At 35.6% G+C, this 27,032-nt stretch overlaps 1 protein-coding gene across 8 annotated transcripts; it reads right to left on the bottom strand.

Moving 5' to 3' along the window:
* Positions 1-6,718: 6,718 nt before the first annotated feature.
* On the bottom strand, positions 6,719-26,315 carry RBM45 (RNA binding motif protein 45). 8 transcript variants are annotated; one of them, XR_008911245.1, is made up of 11 exons: positions 25,746-26,226; positions 22,501-22,623; positions 21,992-22,118; positions 21,050-21,172; positions 18,979-19,155; positions 12,222-12,351; positions 11,945-12,038; positions 11,511-11,674; positions 10,391-10,591; positions 7,089-7,170; positions 6,719-6,970 (listed from the first exon to the last, which is right to left on the bottom strand). XR_008911245.1 is itself a non-coding variant. In XM_007494431.3 (10 exons), exons 1-9 carry the CDS (start codon positions 26,043-26,045, stop codon positions 10,399-10,401), a joined length of 1,431 nt encoding a protein of 476 aa, XP_007494493.1. In that variant the 5' UTR covers positions 26,046-26,315; the 3' UTR covers positions 6,719-6,970; positions 10,391-10,398. The 8 variants fall into 8 exon arrangements, 3 of the variants coding, with proteins under 3 accessions (XP_007494493.1, XP_007494492.1, XP_007494495.1); XR_467696.3 differs by having other exon boundaries at positions 18,979-19,158; positions 25,746-26,220; XR_008911247.1 differs by lacking the exon at positions 7,089-7,170 and having other exon boundaries at positions 10,391-11,098; positions 25,746-26,227.
* Between the last annotated feature and the right edge of the window lie 717 nt (positions 26,316-27,032).

Raw genomic sequence — 27,032 nt, 5'->3', positions numbered from 1 at the left:
GGGAAGAGACCTTAGAGATCATTTTAGTTGAGGGCTTTTAGCCTTTTTCTTATCATGGGCCACTTTGGCAATCTAGTAAAGCCTATGAACCTTCTGGAATATTTTTGAAATGTGTAAAATATTTAGCACTATAAGTTAATGTTTGTTTTTTTAAACTCTTAGCTTCAACCTTAGAATCAATACTGTGTATTGGTTCTAAGGCAGAAGAGCAGTAAGGGTTATGCGATAGGAGTTAGGCAACTTGCTTAGGGTCACACAGCTAGGAAGTGTCTTGAGTCCAGATTTTGAACCTAGAACCGCCCTTCTCTAGGCCTGGCTCTCAATCCACTGTGCTGCCTAGCTGCCTCCAGTAAATGTTATTGAAAGTAAAGATGTAATTTATTTCCTATCCAAATTTATGGACTTCTTGACATCTATACACAGACCCCCTTGGGATTCTGTGGACCTCTTGTTAAGAACTCTCAATCTATTCCAAATATCTTATTTTTAGGCTCAGAAAAGTCACTGTGACATGCTTGATTTCACAGCTATTTAGTGGCATGGCCAGTTCTCATATCCATGTAGTGGTTCCACATTTGTACACTGGATAACTCAGAGCCTAAGGGTTCAGATAAATAATTCCATTAATAAAAAACATATTCAATCCCGTTCAGGCAAAAACAATCCACCAAACAATAAAAATAGACATGAACAGAGATATAGTCACCAGCAAGGAAGTTTACTGGGAATTTTTTTTTAAACCCTTACCTTCTGTCTTGGAGTCAATACTGTATATTGGCTCCAAGGCAAAAGAGTGGTAAGGGCTAGGCAATGGGGGTCAAGTGACTTGCCCAGGGTCACGCAGCTGGGAAGTGTCTGAGGCCAGATTTGAACCTAGGACCTCCCATCTCTAGGCCTGGCTCTCAATCCACTGAGCTACCCAGCTGCCCCCACTGGGAATTTCTTATAATGGAAATAATTCTCTGGCAAAATCTGGAAAAAGTCTGTTTCTTGATTGGGCACCCATGGCTAGATCCAGGAATAACCCAGCTGGAAACAAAGCTAACAAGCCAGGTCTGCTCTCAGTCTTATGGCACCATGCATGCTTACCCAGAATTGTGGTTGATCTATCCATTGATCAGAGTTGTTCTTTCAAAGCTTCTTTCAGAGTCTGTCTTTACCATATGGTTGTTATTGTATACTTTTTTCTCCTGGTTTTATTCCATTCACTTTGTGATCTCAAAGATAGCTCTGGTTGGAGACTTGCAAAGCTTTCAGTGTAAAGTCTGATTGTTAACTCCCTGGTTTGACTTCAAGTTTCTGACCTGGTTCTAGGACTGAGCAATGGTAGACTACTGTAGGATTTGGCCCAGCTGAGAGGCTTTGCTGGTTCGGAGTGACTGTAAGCTAGGCCTGTGATTCCTGTACTGGTTATTCTTCTGTATATACTTTAGGTTAGTCCAGAAGCTAGAATTGAGATGCTCTTCTGCTCTTCAGGTTTGAGCCACAACTACTGCTGCTGATTCCTCATGAATTTGCTCCTCCTCACTGTTGAGGGCCTTGTCCCTTGATTTACCCCAGAATGCCATTCCTGGGCATGCTCCCCCTTCTCAGTCTGTCCTGGATCTGTGATCAGAAACTGAGGATCACAATACTGCCAGCTGACACCCGTTTGTATGTATCTGGGGCTGCTCCAGCCTGAGTCTGGGGCTATTCTAGTCCCAGTTCACAGCTTCCTCCTAGGCACTGGAGCTCTCTGCAGGCAGTGCTCCTGATCAGCCCCAGTTCCTAGTGTCCACAGACCTGTCTCCCCGTGTTGGAAAATAATGACTTGTTCAGTTCACAATGTTTTGTGGAGCTGGTTTAATAATAGCAGGAGGCAATATGGTAGAATTTCATCTCTAGTGCTTACGAACCATTTTTTTTGGACAATCCCAGGATTTATAATGAAAGTTGTATTACCAGCTTAATTCAAACTCTGACAATTCAGAAACATAGTAGAGCTCATGTTCCATCTATTCCCTAGGATTACTGAGAAATGAATGGTGGTTTGTATTGACCACTAAAAAGGTCAGGACTGCCAGATCTCCACTCATTTTTAGATTTTCTCCACTAGAATTCAATCTTCTATGCTAGTAACTTGAACTAAACATTTTTAATATTGTAAAGTCAAAGTAAAAATTAACCAGATGAAAAAAGGGGTAAAAGAGAGTAGACAAAGACCAAACAATAGAATGTACGCTCTTTGAAGGCAGAAAATGCAATTTTTGTTAACTCTCACACCTAACTGTGCTTCATCATTGAATCAAATCAGCCACACCTTTTTTAGTTCTCATCAACGTTCCTTTGTAGAAAAGAGAGGATGGACAGTAATGGGAAAATATGAGGCTGTAATAAGGTATTTGGGTTTAAGACAATGTCAGACTACCTTCCATTTAGATCCTATAGATCTTCTATGAACAATTTTGCAGGTTTTCACTTCCATTTGAACTCGAGTTCCTTGAAAACAAGAGTTGTTTCCACTTGTGTTTGTATCCCCAGAGAACAGCACATTTTAAGTACCTAATAGATGTGGACTGCTTTGGCTTGAAGGGTGTGAAGCTCTGGTGGCCCATATGTCCAATGATCTCTTTCCAGTTCCTTTTGGGTGAAATTTAACTGTGAAAAGGGCACTAGAATATGAATCAGGAAACCAGAGCTAAAGTAAAGACTCTGTCACCCTTTAACCCAGTGTAACCCTGGGCAAAGCACTTCTCTTTAAGTTTCCATTCTCATCTTTAAAATGAACTGATCTTCTCTGAAGTTTGTCCTGCTCAACGTTCTACAAATATTTAATTAGGCACCTGTTGTGTACAGAGCACCACTCAAGGCAGTTGGGAAAAGACTAAAAAGGTAATGGAGTCAGGGGAAGCTAGGGAGCTTAGTGAATAAAGAGCCAAGTCTAGGGATGGGAGGTCACAGGTTCCCAGCTGTGTAATCCTAGGCAAGGCACTTAACCCCAGTTACCTAATCTTTACTGCTTTTCTGCTTTAGAATCAATACTGTATATGGGTTCCAAGGCAGAAGAGCAGTAAGGGCTAAGCAATGGGGGTTAAGTGACTTGCCCAGGGTCACACAGCTGGGAAGTATCTGAGGCCAGATTTGAACCTAGGACCTCCTGTCCCTAGGCCTGGCTTTCAATCCACTGAGTCGCCCAGCTGCTCCTTTTCCCCGGGGAAAGGGTTTTTTTAAAAAAAAAGGTAATGAGACTTCTGTCCTCAAGGAATTAATAATTTAGCATGATACAATATTACTAAAATCCAAAACATGAAAGGTATATGAAAAAAATTAGGCCTGGATTCCTTGATACAGTCAACAATTCTTGTGCCTCTAATCTGAGTGCTCTTTTTCCTTTAATAACTCACTTATATAATTTTCTTCACAAACTTGAGGTAGGTAATGAAAGTATAATGTTCATTATTTTATAAACAGATATGAGATATGGAGGAGAGGAAAGGTGACTTGCCTAAGGTCACAGAGCTAAGAAGTATCAGTTAGGCCTGGAAACCAATGATTTTCTGACTCGGGGACTATTGCATAAGCAAGGTTGCCCCCCTTGAAGCAGATGAAGACTTCCTCCATTCTATGTAGAATTTATATTCATTCAAACTAAACTGAGGAAAGAATAGAGACCAAATTCGATGAAACAAAAATCTAGATCATGAATGGTTTCCAATGGATGCCTCACTTTTTTCAAGCATTATTTAAAGCAAGAAAATTCTTGGTACAGTGAAACAACCAGGATAGTCCCTGGAAAGTGTTGCGGGCTATGTCAACTATTTTAAGACCTAGATATGGTTAATTCCAACTGTTGAGCTAAATAGTCAAAATGCCAGAGACTTTAAATAACTTTGGAAGTGCTACACTTAGATGTTTTTGAGTGACAATTACTGAGCACCACCTAGTGGGAAAATGATACATTTCCATTTTCCAAAAGGTTTCAATATATTTGGAGCTTCAAAAGAATACCAAAAAACAAGGGACCAAATCAGGAGGAAAAACTGTCATAATTATTTTTAAGAACTTTATTTCCTGTCAGTAATGCACTGATCTTATGTTAAAAATAAATGAGAGCAAAATACCATCACACAGCTAAATAATGCAAACAGGCAAGGCCTCCAGTGTAGTTCTTATTTGTAGTAATAAACATAATTAATCCAGTCTGGTACTCTTCTACAAATTCTGTAAGTTATACAGCATGACCTATTTTAATGCTTCAAGAATCAATTATTCCATCAGTCCTTCGACCAAACACTGAACATAATATGGGTGATGTTTCAGGCTAGGATTAAAAATTCCACCATTTTGTAGCCTATGAGCTTGGGCCCTACAAGTATAGTTTTTGAATGCAAAGGGGCCACTTTTATGCCAATATGAGGAACTGAAGGACACAAGTGAAGGACGAATAAGAGAAAATCTTAAATTTACATGTTTTAAGATTTCTGTCTCCTCAATCAATGAGTCCACTGACCTGCACTTTGTTTGCTAAACAACTCGTACTTGACTCAATAATTAAAAAAAAAAGCTTACTATGACTTAGAATTTTAGATTGCTTTTTGATGCCATGATCCATTCACTGTATGCAATTCCACAATATTGTCCCTTGGCCAAAACGAATTTGAAAAGTAATTTCTTGGTGAAAACATAAGCATGAATGAGTTGAATACCATTTAAATATCAGATGATTTCCCACTTCAAATGTGTCTTTTTTTCCCACTTCTACAACTGTGTCTTTTTTTAGAAAATTTATAGTTTTTTTTAAATGTCATATAAAAGCTTTATTTTGACTAAGTTTAAGCAGCTGAATGTTATTAAATATTCACAAAATTAAAAATTACTAATATTTATCAATTAGCCATACCATGTTAACTTGTTATTAAAAATTCACAAAATCATGCCATGTGGTCTTAAAACAGAATTAAAAACTGCTTTGAATAACCTTTAAGTCAGTAAAACCTGGGCCTATAAAAATCTTTCCTTTCAATCTGAATTAAAAAAAAATCTGAAAAGCAATATTTCTAGAAGTTAGATTTTGGGAGAGTGCTACTACTACAAAAATATTAATATGAGAAATTGAAATAGACAATTTTCTTAATTCTCATTTTCTGTAGCAGCAATCTTGCTATATCTCGATATTAATACAACTAAAGATTGCTTATTTATGGATGTGAACTGTTTAACAGCTCTCGAAGAAGTACTTCCATTAAAAGAATGTCATTTGCACATATCATCTAAGCTAGTAGATATAATGCATCAAGATACAATAAAGATAAGACAAGATCAGGTGTGTGAAAAATATATATTCAAGTGGCCTTCTAATCCCTTGGGCAATGGTTTCTTGTAACCATCTTGGTCCATAATATAGTATCTTACCTACCTAACCAAAAGAAAGACAAACCTTGAAAGATGAGTATATTTTTTTCTTTAAATATTTCTAGCTAAAATGATGATCTTACAAAAGATTTTTTACTCTTTTTCATTATGTTCAATGATTAAGCATTTCAGTAATCCTAGTTTATTTCAGTTTTATGAAATGTAATGAGACGACTGACATCTATGCCCCTTAATGAATTAGATTTCTTAAAAAAAATAAATTCTGAAAAGCAGCCTAGTCCACTCACACGGATGTATCTAAGAAAAGCCTTGCTCACATTTTTATTCCTGTAATATAACCTTAAACCCAAATATTTCCCAATATATGGGGATTTCTTAGCCTTTATGTAGATCTGATTCAAAATTTCTATTTGTGAAGAGAACAAGTTAGTTTTTAAAAAAATGTATGATACATTATCTCTCTTGGGCACTGAAACCCACTGAGGTAGGAACTAAAACTATTACCTATGGTTTTATAGATGAGGAATCTGAACCTAGCAGAGGGTAAATGACTGAACCATAACCTCACACACAGCTAGTGTTAGATCCTGGATTTGAACACGAGTCTTCCTTACTCCAACCTCAGCAATGAGATCTATCTGTCTACTATGGATCAACTCAGTTATCCAATCCTGTTTAGTATGGAATCAAGTTTTACTAAAATTTTTGGTCTCTTAGTCCATTTAGTTCAAGAAATTGGGTGATATAATTTGTTATACTTCCTTAGTAACTTAGGGTATCAAAATTTCCTAGATTCTATAATTACTTTAAGGGATAAGATACATCTTTGGAGAGCATGTGATTGAATGTGGTACAGTTAGATTGTAGCCAAACCATCCAGTCCATTTATTTACATCTGTGTATAAGTAAAATTTAAATAATTCCAAATTAAATTCTAAAATTCCTTAAATTTGTACAAAATTAATCTTCCTTAAAAGATTTTTCCCCCCATAGGGACGAAAAGTTTTGAAATGAATAATAAAGCTGCAAAGTATTTTTGCAGTAATCATAAAAAAATCATTCCCCCCAAACCAATTTACTTCAACCTATATGCAACTTGATTATTTTGCTTTTGGTTCAGTGAGTGTATAAACAAAATAACTTCATATAAATAGTAATAGATTCTGGAATGGTCTTAAAAATTGAATATAGAGCTATTTCTGTTCATACCTACTTTGGGTTCCCATCCTCCAAGTTGGTTTAAAGAACTTGAGAAGGCAACTATTCTTCTGTGGCCATAAAGATGAATCATTATTCTGGCAAAACCCTAAATACTGTCATCTTTATTTTCTTCATTCATTATAATTCCCACATGAATAAGGCATGATTTAATGAAACAAAGAAAACTTTATTTCTTCTAAACATAACAAAACACATTTCTCAAACAACTACTGTATTAATTTTAGCATTAATGGGTATTTAAAATACATGTCTGCAAACCCTACTCCCCCCAACAAGACAATGTTGTGCACAAACTAGCAAATTATACAAAAAAAGCTGTCAACTGTCCACAGGGAGTGCGTCCAGTCACATTTTTCAGTCAGTCAGCTGAGGGTTATGTCATTATTTAGTATCTGTTCTGTAGAAAGAACACAACACAAGTATGAAAATCATCACCTGAAAGGCAAACAGCTCATTTATTTAGTATTCCTATCATTACCTTAACTGTATTTTAACAGATCTGTTTATCTGCTTACCTGAAAACTAGATGGAACCCAAACAAGTGAAGCCAAAGGGAGAGGTCAGAAAGGTAATAAACAAGAGCAGGGTACTGAATTTCTGAAGGGAAAAGGCTGTGGATTACTACAGAATCAAAAGTTCAGTATTATTTTAAATGGTCAGGTTCAAAAGAAAAAAAAAATGAATCTTTCATTGTATTTCAAGTAGACAGAAATCCTGAATCCCCAACAAAAGTTTTACAAACCCATCATTCATTATTTCCAAAGAAAAAGTAAAAGAGCTGTTTCACATTTCTAAGTGAAAAATGCTCTAAGAAAACTTTAATTTCCATCCAAATACTGATAAGACTGCTCCATTTTCCTGTAGCAAAGAGAAGATGGCTTTTGTGTAAGGGGCCCCTTTCCCCTTAAAAGGGATCCAATTGCTTTTAGTGTTTTGTTTTGTTTTTTTTAATTAATAAACCAGATGCTGAATATAGGAATAATCTTGCTCCCATTTCTTTACTATAGCTAACTTAATGCTAAAGATGTCTTATAAAGATGAACCAATCTTTATAGAATTATTTATGTCTGTGCCCCCTTTTACATTAAGAAAGGAAACAAAAACACTTTAAGAGAATTGAGGAACGCTTTCATACAATTTTATTGTACTTCTAATTAGGGTAAAATATTTCATGTGCCAACAAAGGGTAAAATTTCCTTTGAGATGTCCATGGAGAAGGGCCCAGCAGGTAAAAGGTTATAAGAATTACCTTTTAGCTGATGAAGCTAGGCTACATGCTGTAACTAGAAACTTAAAAAAAAAAAAAGAATAAATCACAGCCAAAATTTTCCCATTCATATTACCATAGTTTCAATTAATCCCTAAACCACTCTGTCCTTGCCTTGGATATGTGCAATGCTTCAATAATGAGGAAAGCTAAAAGCTTAGGCTTTATGGCCACTCATCTTGAAGAACGTAAAATCTTTCTAATGCAACCTAAGAGCAGAAAAGAGCATCAGAAGCCTTTAACTCTAGGCAGAGCTTGGCCACCAAGCAAAAAGGTGTGTTATTACATCTTTAGCAACTGTACACCTTAGTAATTGACTCTTCTGATCACTTGTACTTTATATATCATTCTTTGTTCATTGACTCCTGGAGGAGATGGAGTTTCAATTGACTCCATTCTCCTTGAGTAGGAAAAACAATATGGGAAAAAAACTGAGCCATAAACATGATTTTAAAAAAATTAATTCACAGCTGTATCAAATTTTATTCTTTTTATAAAGAGATTTTAAAAATCTCTACCTTTTAAAGTACAAAGTTAGGTTTTTTAATATTCTAACTTTTTTAAGTCAAAGGGTATTTAGACAAAAACAGAAATCAACTATTTTACACCTATTAAATATTTATGATCAAAGGCAACACATTTTTATATATCATTATAAAAATAAGAAATTATAAGTTATAACAAATTTAAAAATAACTGTCCTTGATATTTCATTCTTAAAAATAATACTGGAGGGGGCAGCTGGGTAGCACAGTGGATTGAAAGCCAGGCCCAGAGACAGGAGGTTCCTGGTTCAAATCTTGTCTCAGACATGTCCTAGCTGTGTGACCCTGGGCAAGTCACTTAACCCCCATTGCCTAGCCCTTACCACTCTTCTGTGTTGGAACCAAGACACAGTATTGATTCTAAGATGGAAGATTTTAAATAAAAATAACAATACTGGAATGGTATTTTGAGAATATTTTTACTGTAAAAATGTAGGACTAACATCATTTAAACAATTTATTTTCACCTAACATTTAAGGTCTCAAAAGACAAAAATGTTAAAACATTGCTATAACATATTATCTCTAATCTCTGTCACTGGGTAAAATATAAAACAGTCCTGGAATAAAGGCGACTGGTCATAATGGACAAAATGAGCATTGCTCAGTTTGCTAACTTTGCATTTTAATAATAATTACGTGGATCAAAATAGAATATATCTCAAATCTAGACCTAGCTAGAATAGCTTAGAATCACATTTTTTCATCATCAATTGTAAATAAAAAGTAGTGTGAAGTACTTAATTTCAAATTAGTGACTTCAAATTGGATTCAAAGTACTTTTAATGATACTGCTATTAGGGACAGCAAGGTGGCACAGTAGATGGAGTGCCCGGCCTAGAGTCAGGAGGACCTAGGTTCAAATCTGGCCTCACATGCTTCTGAACTATATAGGACCCTAGGCAAGGTATTAAGAAAAAAATAATAATGCTGCTATTGCACCAGTGGTCAAAGGACATGGTGGGGGATGGAGTGGTGATAATAATAGTCTCTGTATGGATTGTGAGGTCAGTGAATTATCAGCCTACCCATAAAGTCTATGATTTGGGTTAACAACAACAATAATGACAAAAAAGCAAAGCTGTCAAAGATGTGTCTTAAAATCCTAAATCCTGCAAACATTCTAGAATGTTAGAGATACTACCGTTCACATATACCAAAATTAAAAATTAAGCATCCTAATATTAATGGACAAAAATAATAGTGCACTATGAATAAAATTCAAATTTCCTCTTCTGGAACATATAATATTATAGAAAAATACCTTTTGGTAAATTGTCAGGGCAACTTTTGTCTTAAATATACCATTTAAGAACCTTTTACACCTACTGAAGACAGTTGATAGCACCGCAGTATTCTTGATTGCCTTTCAGAGGAACAGGCACATAGGCAGTTTTAAAAGATGAAGGTATAAACCTATGATCACATACATACCCACACTCATTTTGGTACCAGTGGGGAAAAAACTCAATTGTTCCAAAATATTATAATCCAGTCTTATTTTTAGGTTTTCATGAATGATAAACAAATTGTTTCAAAAGGACTATTATAATGTCTCATTTAATAACCAAGGACACAAATTCTGTGTGCTAATTTTTTCAGAAACTTAAAAGTTTATGCAAGCACAAAAGAAAAAGGTCAAGTTTTAATGATAAGAGTTTTTTTTATTAAAAAATACACAAATTAAAACAATTTTCTTAATTCTAATTTTCTAGATTGAATTTGTTTTTGAGTTACAGAAGGGCAAAAGCAATCAAGCCAGAATATTTTTAAAAACGATTTTAAAAAAAGGTTTATTTATGGAAAATGTGCTGTCAAGATTATTCACCCAGGCTGTGGCTTTACCAGCCAAATTTCAGCCTGAAGTTTTTTTTTTGTTTGTTTTTGTTTTTTACCGCCAACTTCTAAATCCCTAAAAACAAAGTTCATAGATAAAGTGCTAGCACATAATTGTTTTTGCTATACTATTTAGTTGGTGTTTAGTCACAGAATACAAAGTACTTACCTCTATGATCAATACGTTCTTTGCCTTTTGTTAGATTCTTCTCTGGGTGAATCTGCCAACATAACTTTAAGCCTGACGCCATTCAAAATTTTTCCATGTAAAGTAGCTATGGCATCATTAGCACTTGTTCTATCTGCATACTTGGCATACCCCACATTTTTTCCTGATACAAGGTAGACTTCAATCAGATTCCCAAAACGACTGAAACAAAATAAGCTATTTTAAGTGAAATGGAAATCAAGCTGTTGCAAAGGAATCTATAACTCTAATCCATTTAAATGTATGTTAAAATACTTTTGTGACATTCCAGCAATCTCATCTTTTGAATGGCTCCTTACCAACTTCTTATATATCATAATTCATTATTAATGGCAGCTGAAAAGAAAAGAAAGGATGAAATACTAAAAACCCACACAATTGCCAAGGGAGCTCAAAAGTATCCCTTGAAAATTTCTCTGTGTATCAAAGGTTCTGAAAGCACAGGAATCAGTCTTCTTTTAGCATCTAATTTAGCATATCTCATAGTTAGCATGATTTTTGTCTTCTTATAGCATCTAATTTAGCATATCTCATAGAGTTAACATGATTTTGTCTGGTTTTCCCAGTGAGACTGTAAGCTCCTTAAGGGCAGGGACGGCTTTACAAGCTTCTTTTGTATCCTCCAAGTGCCCATCACTGCAATTAGCACAGGAAGTGCTCAATAAACACCTGTTAAATTAATTATACATGATAATTATACATTTAATTAAACATATTCAATAACACAAGTTACCACACCAGAAAAACAAAAAAGGAGCACCCAAGGTCAAAGTACTGGTTAATTTCTTTCCAGTGCCTCGCAATTTTATAAGACTGCCCTATAAACAACTCAGAAACAAAAGAAAAGTTAATTCTATAGGGATATATGAGAAAAGAAAATGATCAAGATATAGGAAGGGAGGAGTAAATAAAGCAGAGGTTTCTGAGAGAGACAGTATAGGGAAAAGATCTTAGAAGAAATAACTGTATTTGATATATTAATATAATGGGGAATTTTCAAGACTGTAAGGGAGCTTACTTAAATTTCCATGTTTAATCCTAATTTATTATAGATCATGACCCTGTGGGATTGAAATCTTACCAGAATATATCCTCCAATATGTCCAAGGGCAAGGGATGAGGATTAAACACAATAAAAAGCCTTTCCTTCACAGCAGTTTCAGGCGGGGCTTTCTTTTTACATGATGGAAGCACAATATCTGTCTGAATTTGAGGCAACTGAGACCCAGAACTTCCTCCAAATTGCTGTTGAGAAGTGCATAATGAGAAAATGAAGTGAACTGGAATGTTTTGATTGAAGTCAGAGAGGATTTTTAGTAAAATAGAGATGCTGCTAAAGAGTTACCCTTGTTTTTTGACAGTGCCTTTTTTACTTTGGATTTTTTTGGGTTACAACTCTGCTAACTCTCTTAAACAAGTAATAAATATAATGTTAAGTCATAATCACCTTTAAGATAATTTTCTTTTAGTTTCTTGATGTGTGAAGATAGAAGAACAGGCACCACAGCTACTTACCAAAGATGCCAGAAACTGTTGCTGACCAGGGTTATTCCACACCATTGATGCAAGCTGTGCAGCGACCATCTGGGTTGCCATTTTTCTAAGGAGGCTGAAGATGTAACGATTGATGTATTTAGTTACATAATGTTATTAGAGAAATTGTAGTAATGACTGGTAAGCAGCATTATTACTTAATTTTTTTGTGAAATAGTCACGCTTATTTCTTATTTTTGCTTGAGTAAATTGTATACTTCCAAAACTCTGCCTTAGACATACATTGGAGACAACTTACTCTGTTCCATTGCTTCCATCGTCAAGGAATGAGACACCTATCCGATTTCCAGGAGGGTACTGAAATCCATGTAGCTTGTATTTTGCATATATAGCTGATGCTACATTAAAATACTGAACCACTCCATGACCTTTAATAAAGTAGAAAATATACAGAAAACTTAAATGAAAAAATCTTTGGAAAATGTATTTGTTAAAAACTTCTGTCCTTGCTGAACAGATCCAACATGCTAGAGTTGATAGATTTAATATCTCTATTTTATTGACACTTACAAAAGGAAAGCCTAATTGGTTGCAAATGGCTACATTCTGTCACTCTGCTTACATGAAGTTTTCACTAATAAGTTTTAGTATTTTTCCTTAATTAAGAAGAAAAGGAATAAAAACTAAGTAGGAAAAATAAACTTGAGAAAGGCACCTCTCCTGTATTTTGGCTGGAAAGGGAAAGAAAGAATTATTGGGGGAAATAGGTGAGTATTGATGTTTATGTTAAAAAAAAAGAGAAAAAATTAATAAAACAGTTTAGAAAATTACACAGAAAAGAGCAGAAGAAGGCTCAGATGGAGAACCAGACAAACAGGATAATTTCAATATTAATCTGTTAAAGTTAATATACATTTAAAATTGTAGGAAAGAGAAATTCGGTTTTGGAAACTCTTATTTTCTGTTCTTTGCTTATTAAAATTACATATTTATTGATCAATGATAGGTTCATAACAAAAAAGTGGAAAAAAAAGAGAGAAAGAAGTAATCACCTTGAAAGTTAATAGTAAAATGAGCCAACCCTAGTGATCTTTAGATCTGGGTAATATGATCAAATCAGATTAAAACATGTCTGAAAACATTTTTAGGGAAGGATATTTCTCAATTTTGCTTCCTGGAGTCCTGTTTAAGAATTTTCTCCAAGTAATATTTATACCTATTACTGCATCCCAAGTCTATTTCCTATCAATCTGTCCTTAATGGCAAAGGAAACTACCTTCAATGACCAATCTAACAGTTTATCATTTAAAACTATGACTATAATCCAAATCCAACCCAAACTAGGGAAGCTATAAAACATACCAACCCCCACTCCCAAATGAATCATATCCCTCTCCCCAAACCACTTTAAAAGTATGCAGTTATTTTCTAGTGATGTGACTATATTTTAATCATAACTAAAAGATTTTCAACCCTTTAAACAAGGTTTGCAAAAGGCTGCACTGGATCTTTTTCCAAAAGTTTGTTGTTTTTTTTGGGGGGGGGCAGGGGAAGTGGGGCGGGAGGGTGCTGAGAGGTACAAACAGCAAACTTTGTTAGCCAAGAATCTGGAAGGACAGAAAGAATGTTAAGCAAAGTGTATGCAAGAGAGATAGAAAGACACAGAGGCAGAAAGAAGTGAAAAAAAGTAAGTTATACAACTAGGACAGACTTAATTAATAGAACTTAGCTGTGTAAAACTCCCAATTTGACCCCTCCACAACCCTTTCATTTGCTTGTTAATTTAGCGGTGCATATGAAACCTTACCCAAGCTACCATTAACTTTGCAGAAAGAAAGCAAGCTTCTTCTATGGGGTGAAGCAGCAGGTTGGGGGACAAAGATAACTACTTTGAGGTCATGAAGTTAGACCCTGGGTAGATAAGAAAAACTGAACAAGCCCAACTCGAGGGTTTCAAGTACTTGACATGGGCATATATGGTTATGGGACCTTCTCTTGGGTCCTGCTTTCAAAACAAAGTTATTTCATATTTAGTATCGTGTCTATGGGAGAGTATAATGTTAGTCCTTCACAAAAATTTTTTATATCATTTAGTATCTTTGAGCTTTCTTTATTTGCCTCTCTCTCAAAACTTTCTTCCTTTGCCCTCAACTTTCTTCTTCACTTTATATTTTAAAAAGACATCTCAAAATACCCAAACACCACCATCTCCCCTATCACTGTCATCATCATGTATTTACATTTGAAGGCAGTTCTGTAAAGCAGTAGATAGTGCTGGACTTTGTATCAGGAAGACATGAGTTCAAATCTTTCCTCTGAAACATACTAGTTGTGTGACTCTGGACAAGTCACTTAAACTGTGTCAATCTGCTTTCTCATCCAAAAAAACAAGAGGACTAGACCCAATAGCTTCTCATGTCCCTTCTAGTTCTTATGATTTGAAGGGCTTTATATACATATTTCATTGGATCCTTACAAAAAAACCTTTGAGGTAAGTACTATTATTACCCCTGTTTTAAAAATGAAAAACAGTGTCTAAGAGCAGTAACCAAGTTAACCAATGTATTCAGAGATACATCGTTATCAAGCACCTGAAGCAGGATTTGAACTCTGCTTTTCCTGACTCAGAGTTAAGCACTCTACCTACTAAGCCACCAAGCTTCCATAACATCAACCACTCAACAGAACTGAACTATGGTAAGTTTTAGGAAGAAATCAATATGATACACTCTAATGTATAACTGCTTTAACCTTAAGAGATGGTCCTTCCACATGCTATTAATTAAACTGTTTACACATGCTCATTCATACTAGTTTATTATTCATTTAGCCTGGATTTCTGCTCATAACTTACAAAAAAATTAGAGGAAACATTAGTCCTAGTATGAGGCAAGTTTACAGTAATAAATGGGAAGCCAAGGTAGGTTATAAATCATTTTGTGTAATATCAGTAAATTATATTCTTAAAAAAATTAAATGTAAAATCAGGTTTTGGTGTTTAAGCATACTTTGAATTGGCTATTTTAAGGAAACACATTAAAATTTTTTTGGAAAATAAAATTTTTAAATTGTATTTTATTTGCTTAAGATTAGGTTTTTATAAAAATCATTTTCTTTTTTTTTTTTAAACCCTTACCTTCCTTCTTCTGTGTATTAATTCCAAGGCAGAAGAGCAGTAAGGACAATGGGTGTTTAGTGACTTTCCCAGGGTCACACTGCTAAGAAGTATCTGAGGTCAGAGTTGAATGTAGGACCTCCTTTCTCTAGGTCTGGTTCTCAAACTACTAGCTATCTCCCAAATCATTTCTCTTCTTAAAGTGAGCAAGCCAGTCATCTAATAGTTCACATTTTCTAGTACTTTGTTTTATAAAGCACTTTCCTCACAATAACCATGTGAGATTGGTAGTGCAAATGTCATTTCTACTTTGCAGATGAAGAACCTGAAGCTCAGCACGAAAACCCTTTCTCATGTTCAGCTAGTGACGGTGTTGGCATTTGAATCCAGGTCTCTTTCTACTACACTGTACTGACTCATCTATCTTTCAATTAATTAAGAAAACATTTATTAGGCACTTAGTATGTGCATAACACTTTGCTAGGTGCTGTAAATATAGAGACAAGGAGATATCTCCAATGTTAAAGTACCCATATTTTCCTGGGTGATACAACATGGACACAAATAAGTATATATGAGATGATTTGAGGAAGGACAAAGCATTAACACATCTGGGAAAGAGAGGGAGGGGAAACCAGGGAAGGCTTCATGGAGGAGGAAGCACCAAAACTGAGCCCTATAGGAAAGTAAGAATTAGAGGTAAAGAGACATCATTTCAAGTTGATATTTATTCTACAAATCAATACTTTTTTGGCAATCACAATGTTACTAATTCATCCAAGTGTATGTTATCATCTTGTTATCATCTTGTCTACAAGAACATCACAAAGTTTTTGCCAAATGTCTTGCTCACATTCAGATATAATATCTATACTATTCTCTTGATTTGTCAACTAGTATCCTGTAAAAATATGATACTGCTTGGTAAAAGAAGAAAAGTAGTTACTGTTTCCCTAGCTTCTCCTAAACGATCTCTTCTTGAACTGTTTGAGAACAATATCAGGCAAATTGGTCTGTGATTTACAAAATTCCCTTTCTATTAATTTCTGAACATCATGGCAAATGCTTTCTAAGAAATTTCCTTTTCGACAGTTTCTCAGAGGTCACACAGTAAGCAGTTTAGTGCTCCCATCTACAGGTCCTTCCAGAAAGAGGCATTACAATGCAGCTAGATCAAGACTCAGTTTCAAGGGTTCAAGGCCTAAGCTTGCTATTTGCTGGTTATGCTTTTTTTTTTTTAAGCATCCTGGCTTTAAAGTTCTATTCTTTGTAAAATAAGATGTGTATTGCATATATTAAAGGGATATGACGAGAATAAAATAAGATAATCCTTGGGAAATGATTCATGAATATAAAGAACTACATCAATATTACCCATTATTACTACCTCATGGTATAATTTGAGCCCAGGTCAGGAGACTTGAGTTTAAGGCTGCTGAATCCTCTTTTGCTTATATTCAGCTTTGATTCCTTCTGTCATCTTTGTACTATTCTTTCCAGTCTGAGGATCATTTTCCCCAAATGAGAAAACTAATGAAATTTAGTGAATGGGTCATTTTCTGATCTAGTGATAGTTAACATCATACAACCTGGCCCATATAGCTCTATCTTTCTTTTGTCCTGAACATACATGCATTTTTTAAAAAAATTCCTTTTTGTTCTTAGAATTTTTTCGTTTTTGATCAGATGGCTTTAACCTTTTTGACACTTTCTGCTAGCAGTGCTCTTTTTTTTTTTCTTGGCCACATACCTATTTCCAGTTTTAGTATATATTCTTTTTTGAATGTGAATTCATCAGTTCCCTGTGAAACTAGAGTTTCCTTTCTTTATCTGGCTCAGTCAGAATCATATGAACAGTTTTTCGGTCTTTGTGAGACTTCTGTCTTGAATCACTTTCCTTTTCAGAATCTCTGACTATGGCATAACATCTAGCCTTAGTCTCCTTTTGTGAAGTCTAGAGTTCGTGACTGACTGCTCAGCATTTATTTGCCTCCTTGGCTATGACAAATTCTAGCATGACAATCACTTTCCCCTAGCTCATCCCCATTCTCCTGTCACCAATCAGTTGCTGCATTTTGAGTGGTTAGGTCCAGTTAGCAATTACCTTTCTCCTTTATCTTTTCTGAGATGACTGCCCACACACTATAGGAAGATACTCTGTTATAATATTTCCTTTTTTATCATCTCAAAACAGGTCACCATTTCAAAGAAATTCAAATAGGAAAGCATGCCAATGGCCATTTAGTTCCACCATAGCTGAAAAAGAATTCCATCTACAACATATCTAACAAGTGATCATCCAGCCTTTACTTGAAGACCTCCAATAAGGAAACCTACTATCTCCTGAAGCAGCCCATTCCATTTTTGGATAGTTCTAATTATTAGGAAGTTTTTTCTTATATTAAGCCTAAAACAGAAATTTTGATGTCCTGTTAAGTTAGTTAAAACAGGATTCTAAATATATAGCAATAACTCTGTTAACGAAGAGGCTATATTTAAAATGGTAAACTTTGTCAAAAGCTTCATAACCAAAGACAGAAACAACACAGAAAGCAAAAAGATCCATATGGAATATAGTAGAAATGTTGTATGGTAGAAAAAGAGCTGGGCCTGACACGGGTTCAAATGCAATTTCTGATACTTATTAGTATGGGCAAGTCACTTAACATCTCTGATTATCAGTTTCCTCATCTGTAAAGTGGGAATAATATAATTTATAGTACCTATCTTGTAGGATTGTTGGGAGAATCAAGAGAGATACTTTTTGTAAAGTATTTTTCAAACCTTAATATGTTATCTTTGTTACTGTAGTTACTATTATTGTTATTGTTCTATAATGATAAAGGGGTAAAACAATAATTTCCTTATTAAAAATGTAAAATGTCAGAAAATTTAACATATGTATTTAGAAATCTTGGGGAAAAGAGAAGCAAAGTTGTGTTAAGGTCTAAATATGTAATCCAAATTGTACTCAGACAGAGCAGAGGGGATTATTGCACCTACAAACCTACTTTTTTTGTTGTTGTTTTAATGGTAAGTTATTCAGGCCCTGGGAAAAAAAATCAATGAAGACAGGACATACAGACTCAAACCCCAACAATTTTTCTAACTATATCTCCAGTAGACTTAAGACCCAAAGATGGTTTGTGTATGGGTAAGGGGGCAGTGGTGAACCAGGTGACCATGGACCATCCTTATCTGACTTGTCATCCAAAAAGGACAAGATCAGTGTTACATCAGAACCAAAAGAACAGTGAGTATTCTTTCCCCCTTATTAAAGGAAATCATTCTACAACCAGAAAATCAATTGCAAGAACCAGGTTAAAGTAATAAGTCAGTATGATTTAATTCCAACCAAACTAAAAATAATCCTTCAAAAAGTCCAAAATACTTATCAGATCTTTCCCTGTTTTGAATCAGGGAGAGAATAAGGAGACTAGGAAGTTACTGGGATTTGAAGCCACAAAAGGCAGGGCGGAAGAAATAGGGAGAAGCTTGCAAGGGTTAGAAAGAAACTGGAAACTAAGACAAGCACAATTTGGCCCAGGTTTGCCCTGACTACCATCAGCTGGGTAAGGATATAGAGAAGTTAGGCATTAAGGGTTTTTTTTTTGTTTCATAGTTACAAAAATAGTAAAAACTGTTTCATAAAGTTTATGTAATTCTTTTTTATTAATTACTATATGTAATGAAATTTACGTAATTCTTGAGTGTTTGATTACTATAGATGACAATATAAAGAAGCATCTTTTATAGGGAATCAAAGTCAACATGGCATTACTAAAACTTAGAGAAGTGAACGGAAGGAACATCTAGATGCCAGGCCTGGTATCCTTTTATGTAATCACTGAGAAAATGGATCACAAAATTACAGAAATGATAGTTATTTTTATACAGAATAATAGTTTAATTTAGAATGAAAATTAGAAATTATTTTTACCATAGTTAGAGTAAGGATCTCGTTGAACTTCACAATATTCCAAGCCTGGGACTATGTCAAAAATGCTGTAGAGTTGCTCTTGTGTGAAAGGAACCCGTGATACCACTGACAAGCGTTTGGAGATGGTCTCCTGGCCTCGGATATCATTCTTTTCAAAAGAGGGAAATTCTGGCTGTTCTTCTCCAACAAAATAACAAATGTGAGTCATCAAATTTCTGTAGACTTATTCATTTAAAACATGCTTAACACTTTAGGTATAAGTGAATAAAACTGGTATGAAGGACCATTTAAGTAAAAGTAGTTATATAAAATGGGGAAGAGCACAAGTCAGTCAGCCCAGAAGGATGGGAGGAAAATGATTGTATAGCAAACTAAATAATCATCTATGTTTATAAAATATATCATAGTTAGGAAGTTCTATAATATAGTATTCACATGGAATATACATGTGTCTTAAAATGAAATTTGAGTCACCTAAAGAATTTAAAACATATAAAAATATAAAAGTGATTCAATTATTTGGAACACCTCTTAGGTTTTTTCTTTTGCTGGCAGTAATAACAGGGACCAACAACAAGGGACAGAAAGCTCCTCACTGCACAGAGAAATAAAAGCAGAGAAAGTATTTAGTTTATATTGCAATATGTAAGTAATAGCTTAGAAAATTTTATCTCTGACACTAATTTCAGCTCAGAAAATAAGTTCCTCAGACTTGTGAGGATTAGCCACTCTTCTACCTAACCTCCAATAAATTTTTTCTGATTCAAATCTAAGGTCAGTATATGTATGAAGCAGATGTTCAAGACTAACTGATTTCCTCCACCAAGCTGAGTATATAAAGGAGCAGGTGGGATGTGGGTATGATGTATCTGAACCATTAAGAGAGAAGCAGAAGTCAGTCAGCCTAGTAGTGTGGAGGGAAAATGATTGTTAGCAATAACTCATATATGGTTATAAGAATGATTGTCTCATCGTTAAAAATAAGTTATCCAATATAAAAGCTACCCTAAACATCTAAGTGTTGTCTCTAAAACTTTACTTTTCAATGAAAATAGCAATTATTGGAGAAGCTATGGGATATTGCTACATTCCTGGTAGAGCTATGAATTTGTCCAACTATTGTGGAAAACAATTTGAAACTATGCCCTAACTAAATTGTATAGTGGAGATTGTTTGAAACACTGCAAAATATATACCCCATCAAAGTCAAATACAGAAGGAATGGAGCCATAGATATAAAGATATTTGCAACAGCACCCCCTTTTTTTTGAGGTGGTGATGTTGTAGCAAAGGACTGGAAACTGGAAAAAAGTGAGCGTTCAACAACTTTGGAAAGACCAATAAATCATGACATAGGAATATAATGGTATATCATTGTGTGATAATAACTGAGGGTTCAGAGAAACTTGAAACAGTTTGTATCCACTTATGCAGGGTGAAATGAGCAGAAATGGAACAATTTATGTGATGACCACAATAATTTAAAGAAAAACTTTGAAAGACTTGAAAACTGAAGAATTATGTCTCTTGCCTCTTGTCAAAGAAGTGATGAACTAGAGATACAGAATGAGACATACATTTTCAGATATAGTGTGCTAATGATGTGCTCAAATTATATTTATTTGTAATAAGGGAAAGTGGTTTAGAGGAATGACAAAAAAAGAAAGGAAATAGAGTCAGTAAAGTATTTTTAAAGTATGCAGAAGAAAAAAGTTTAGCGACAAGGAAATTCTGTTACTAATTTGTTAAGTTTTAAACATAGTTTTAAAAATGGGATATAAAAGTTTGGCTTCCTATACAATCTTTTTTTGTTCTCATCAATTGAAATGTCATGATTGTTAGATTTATAAGAACATTTTCCACTTTATTTTTAATTTTCATTTACCATTCAGATTTTAAAAATTGTTCACACACTCAAATACTCAAAAGAATTTGTGATCTCATTACAATGTGGGCATTACATCCAAAGATGCAGATTATAACTGCCTGCCCATCTTATCCATGGACAGACTGTAAAAATTTTTTCAAAGGTAAGATTGCATATATTATTATAAAAAGTAGTACTACTTACCAAAAGGAAACATATTTACTCTATGTTCATGTCCCAATGCCTCCTGCCTCATACTACTATAATAATCTTGTTCAGAAGATTCAGATGCTTTATTTTTAGGTTCTGCCAAGATTGCTCTAAAACCTGAAAAAGACAGCTCATACATTTTCAGTTTCACATAAATGGTATCCGTTCCACTAGTGCATCACTTGTTTGTGTGTGTGTGTGTGTGTTCCTGATCAATAAATTATCTGGAATTTATTAGTAACAGAGTTACCTGTAGCACTCAAAGGAAAGCTAGGATATAGTAGAGCCAATGTCTGAATCAGATTTTCCAGGTCGTGAAATTCTATCAATCATATAATTTCATTTTTTAGTATATATCAATGTTAGAAATAGAATTTAAAAGGTTACATGCTACCTCTCACTAAACTTCTTAATTCTTAAACTATCTGAAACAACTACCACTACCTCACTTTAACATTTACACTGCAATTTCCTTCAAAACTCCCTAATTTGTGTTTGTCTATACATAGTTTATGCTTTGGGGGTGGGGATGAGGTGGCATTCTTTTACTCAGGCTTTGAGCTATTTGCGAACTAGACATTATCAAATATGATTTACTTATGAATGAAACAGATATGTCTCTAATACAGAGAAATAAAATAGCCTGATTGTTCCAAGACCACAAAACCCTGAATTGTTTTCTTATCTATATAAAAACTTTCCAAAATGAGTTAATGCTCATCATCTCATCTATATTAATGGTTGCTTTTAAACTGTTTTCAAATCAGATTGGCCTGAAAAATGTCTATCTCAGGAGTTCAGGTATCTAAAACTCAATTGCTTAGGATAAGGTCAAATTACAAGTGAAACCAGACCTGAGAATTCTTAAATAAACAAACCTAGGTAGATCTTCAAAAGTATATCTTTAAAAAAAATATTAACCAAATATATTCTTACTTCGATCACAGTTTTCTATGGCCTGGGCAGCTTGTGATGGTTTTAAATATCTTACATAGCCCAAACCTCTACTTTCTCCAGTAGCTTTATTCTTAATGATGCTGCAATACTCGATATCTCCATATACCTATAAGATTTAAAAAACAAAAAGTTTATTTATAATCAAAACGGATGCTAAAAATTTAACATTAATAGCCAAGGTGTTCAGAGAAAATTAAGACTGAAATCTAACCATGCAAATTACTTGGAAAGATATGGAAAGGAGAATTCATAACTACTTCATTATTATAGCCATATAGTGCTTGAAAACTCTAGGAAATAATATATAGTATTATAACTATTTATAATATATTATTAGCAATAATATATTACAGGCAGTAGGAGTAAAAATGGTTTTAGATTATTTCCTACAATATTCTTAATATCTACTCTTGAATATTAGGTAACACAGTAAATAAATTTTGGAAAATAATTTTATTAAGATGCTATCTGACTAAAAATATCAATACCTTAAATTTATCCCTTAGATCTTCTTCTGTATATGATTTTGGTATCATAACAAAAATTCGTGTAAGTTCTTCATCTTCAACATCTCGGTGACTCCCTGATGATCTTGCCTGGGCAATGAAAACCTAAGAAATACAAGAAGCTAAATATGAAAAATTAGGCTATGGCCTTTTCTAGAACCCTAGTACTTTTATGATTATCCTGTTATGTCTTATACTAATGTTCTATGGTACAAACTAAGTATTAAAGTAGAATGTCATCCAAAAGTATCCTAATCTGATGCTTCTTTGAGATGTGTTGCTAATTCTAGATTCCCAAAGGTAATACCAGTGGAATGCAAGCTCTGATGGCTACTTAAAAGGATTGTTCTAAAAATACTAGAAAAGGGGACAGCTAGGCCTAGAAATGGGAGGTCCTGGATTAAATTTGGCCTCATAGACACTTCTTAGCTGTGTGATCCTAGGCAAGTCACTTAACCCTATTTGTCTAGCCCTTACTAACATCCTTTTGCCTTGGATATGATACCTAATACCAATTCTAAGACAGAGGCTAAGAATTAAAAAATATATATATACATATACTGGAAAGGCTCTCTCACTATTTGGTGTTTTAATGACTATCCCAAGCTCATTAAGAATGGCTCCTAACTATCTTGATTTCAGGATGATGAATTTTTTGGCTGCAGCAGTCCCTTAGGCTATATGGTATAGTAAGTAGATAGAGAGCATCAGATTTAGTCAAGAAGACTTGGGTTCAAATTCTTCCTCAAACACTTACTAGAACAATCCCAGGGCAAATCACTTAACTTCTCTCTGACTGTTTCCTCATCTGTAAATTATTTACAGGACTGTTGTAAGAATCAACTGTATGTTTAAAACACTATGTAAACATAAACTATTAGTATTATCGTGTTAGGTTAAAAAGAGATTATGCTTGTATTAATGAAAAGAGTAATCACATAAATGAAATCACAGATCTCTGAAGTATTGACATATGTATTTAATGAGAAGAAATTCAGTAGGTTAATCAATTCTTGATGGAAAATCTATACAAACAAATAAAAATCATCATTGGAAACAGCCTTTATAGAGGTCTATAACCTGTTGCCACTTTTTATTTTTTACCACTTATATGTAATGACAAATTTCCACATAAGTTTTCTTAAGGTATACAAACCTTCCTGGAACTTCTGTTGACATTTTTTCCAAGCATATTTTCCACTAAATGAATAATCAATGGTCAAAGACAATATATGTTTATCAAACTGTAGTGGTACTTCACAAAATAGCCAATTTTAAAGATTTCTAAGCTTAGACTGATTAGCAACAATGCCATTAAGCTCATAATTTTAAATTTAACAATTGTGTCTATAAAAACAGCAAAACAAAAAAAATAGCAAAATTTTTAATAGATTTTAATGACTAAAACTGTCAGCTGACCACAATCAAGCTGCAATACCATTATTACAAACAATTCTTTGTAATTCCTTTACAAGAAAAGTATAAAGGATATCAGCAAAGAAAAGCATGATCATCCTAGAAAATACAGCTTGGTGTCTTTTATGGAAAGCACTAGACCTGGAGTCAAAAAATTCTAGTCTAGCTCCTAGCTAGGCAAATGATTTTAGCTTCTATATCTGGAAAGTAAAATTTCTAGGGCATTTACACTATTTAATTGAGATTGCTTGAGAAGCGAATGAAAAATATATGCAAAGTGTTTATGAGCTGTAAAGCACCATACAATTATAAGTTATTGTTATTATTATCATTAGATTATAAACTGTAATGACATGGAAAGTTTTAATCTTCTTTGTACCTCCTTCAGTATTTAGTATAATGCATTGTACATAATATGTGCACAATATTTTATTGAATTCCTGTTCTCATTTTTACTAGGCTTACAATTTTCAACTGCTGACCTAAGCAGATCAATGAACTGGACCTTAGGCAGCATCCCTGCACTCATTAATTTCCTTGCTTCTCCTTAAGGACAAATCTAGAGAGTCAGAGTGCTCTAGTTTCCTTCACAACTTTTATATTCTAGTTTATCCACTGTATGTGAATGGCTCTACCTCCAGTCTCCCCAGGTATCAACAAACTCATTCAATCATTCCATTAGAATGAAAGATACTTCTGAATATGGATTATCTTGTCTTTCTTTGTATCTAAAGCATTTAGTACATACTTTACACATAGTTGCACTTATTAAATCCTTTTTTACTGACCCTATAACAGAAATCTCTGCAAAGTTGGTAAGGGGTAGATTTCAGCATTTGCAATTTCTCACAAGATAAATTTGTGGGAAGAGCACTGGAAACTGGGAAAGTTCCATGTTCTAGCCACTGATGAGGCCAAAGTTAAGGGCATTGGTGTGCACTAATTAAACAATAACTACCTGATTATAATTTGGAACCATTCTGTAACCTGGCACTTGTTCTGCTGCCATAACAATCAAACCCTTGGAGCTGTCATGTTTCCCTGGCCTCTTCCTTTTTTTGGAGGAAAGAAGTATAAAAGCTGAAAAATTCCAGAACAATAGAAAATATGACAATGGTTTTGGAATCCCTGCCCCTCCCCAAAGGTGAGAAGGGTTTGAGGTGCCAAGAAATTGCCTTACTTTGAAGCTAAAGAAATGGGTAATGATTTGACTAGTGTCTGTACAACAGAGAAATACAGCAGGTTGGTGCTCAAATTGAACAAAGCATCAATTGAATGAGAAGGACCAGTCCACTACTGTCACCTGCCAAATTGGGTTGGAATGAAAAAGAAACAGAGGCAGGGACAGGGCAGAGACATCTGGAGGGGAAAGAAAAGAGGCAGGAGCAGAAGGAGGAGCAAAGACAGAGGTAGGGACAGAAGTAAGTAAGGTCAGGGCCAGAGGCAGAAGGATGGCAGAAGCAAGAGCAAGGGAAGAGGCAGCCTGGAGCAGGAATAATGGCAGTAAAGAGGTAGGGGTAGGGGCAGGAGAAGGAAAATGACAGAGGAAGGAGCAGGGATAGGGGCAGGATCTGGTCCGGCGGCAGGGGTAAGGGCAGGGGACAGAAGCACAGACAGAACAAGGCAGGGGCAGGAACAAGAGAAGGGACAGAGGAAGGCGGAGGAATAGGAGCAGAGGCAGAGACAGGGACAGGGGCAGGGGTAATAGCAGGAGTAAAGGGAAGAGCAAGGACAGAGGGACCTTTGGATTCCATCCCGGGCTGACAAGCCGGGCTCTCAACGGCAGCCTCCCTCCCTCTCAGTCAGTTTACCTTGATGGGCTTGGAGTCACTGGGACTGAGGCACTGGCCATGCATCTCCTCCATGGCCCGGCAGGCCTGCGAGCTGCGGGCGAACTTCACGAAAGCGATGCCCTTGGACTCCTTGGTGTGCTTATCCCGCACCACCCAGATGTCCTGGATTTCCCCGAAGGGCGAGAAGCGCTCTCTCAGCACCGACTCCGGTGTGTACTTGCTGATCACCAGGAAGATGCGGCTATTGGGCGGCTCATCCAGGCTGTCCACCCCGGGGCGGAAGCCGCCCCCGCTACCACAACTGCTGGCTTCGTCCATGGCGCTCCAAACGCCGCCTGAACACCACCAGTCCCCTTCGATCTCCGTGGTTCCCGCCGTGGCAGTTACTCTCCCCTTACCCTGGATACCGACGGCAGTCACCCGCCACTGTTGCCGGGTTCGGCTGGACACTTCCGGAAGGACAAAGCGGCTCGGCCTGGCCGTTGTTGCCACTGGCGGCTGCCCAGAGCAGCTTCCGGGAGCGTGGGGGTTGCAGCGCCCCCTCGAGGGTAGGAGGATGAGGTACCTGCGCTCACCTCTCCCTCTCCTGGCCGTGCGTAGCTCTGCACTCTCTACAGGCAGGATCTGTCCAGCTTGCTGGAAAATGATGGAGAGCCTGGGGATTGTTCCGCCTGACAGCACTTTCCACAGGATCTTTGGTCTGTTCCTATTTCCACTATTGCTAACTCAATCCCTCTGCAGTCACAAAGCCAGTAGACTACCTCTAAAGATTTTAGGGAGATGAGGGACCATAGCCTCCTCCATTTTTAGGAGTAAGGTTCCCCGATGTCCAGGGAAATGATTTGTCCAATCAAACTCAGTAAGTTCGAGAGTCCACATTTGAATCTAGAACTCCATATTACATGACCTAAAAGGATGGAGGGAAATGGGGGCGGAGAGGATTTTATCACGCAATGATTAAATCCAATTACTCTAACCCCCTTTTCTGCATCTTGCTCAGAATTAGTATTTTATGCTAATTCCTGGCCATCCTCCACAAGAGCTTGCTCCACACCAGTATCTCATTCCCTTTCAGCTCCTCTAAATGCTGTCTTCTCTCTTTAGAATGTAAGCTTCTTGTGGGACAGAGACTATCAGGTGTATTTGTATTTGTAGCCCCAGCACTTAGAACTTTGCCCTGTACTTAATACATTATCTGTCTGTCTATCAATCTGTCTGTCTGTTTGTCTATATATCTATCTAGCCCTGAAATAGGGAAGACTAGTTCAAGTGTAATCTCAGATATTTATTAGCTGTGTGATCCCA

Source organism: Monodelphis domestica, chromosome 4, assembly GCF_027887165.1.
Source record: "Monodelphis domestica isolate mMonDom1 chromosome 4, mMonDom1.pri, whole genome shotgun sequence".
NCBI classification, from domain to species: Eukaryota; Metazoa; Chordata; class Mammalia; order Didelphimorphia; family Didelphidae; genus Monodelphis; species Monodelphis domestica.
The sequence above is the reverse complement of the archived record's forward strand: the minus strand, read 5'-3'. Positions and strand labels throughout refer to the sequence as shown.

Excerpts from the sequence above, each read along its gene's own strand:
- RBM45 (XM_007494430.3), bottom strand. The coding sequence starts at position 26,045 with ATGGACGAAGCCAGCAGTTGTGGTAGCGGGGGCGGCTTCCGCCCCGGG. Across the intron at positions 21,173-21,991 it reads CATAGAAAACTGTGATCGAA|GTTTTAGAGCAATCTTGGCA; the intron begins GTAAGAATATAT and ends TGTCTTTTTCAG. Across the intron at positions 19,159-21,049 it reads AGTAAATATGTTTCCTTTTG|AAGAACAGCCAGAATTTCCC; the intron begins GTAAGTAGTACT and ends ATTTTGTTGGAG.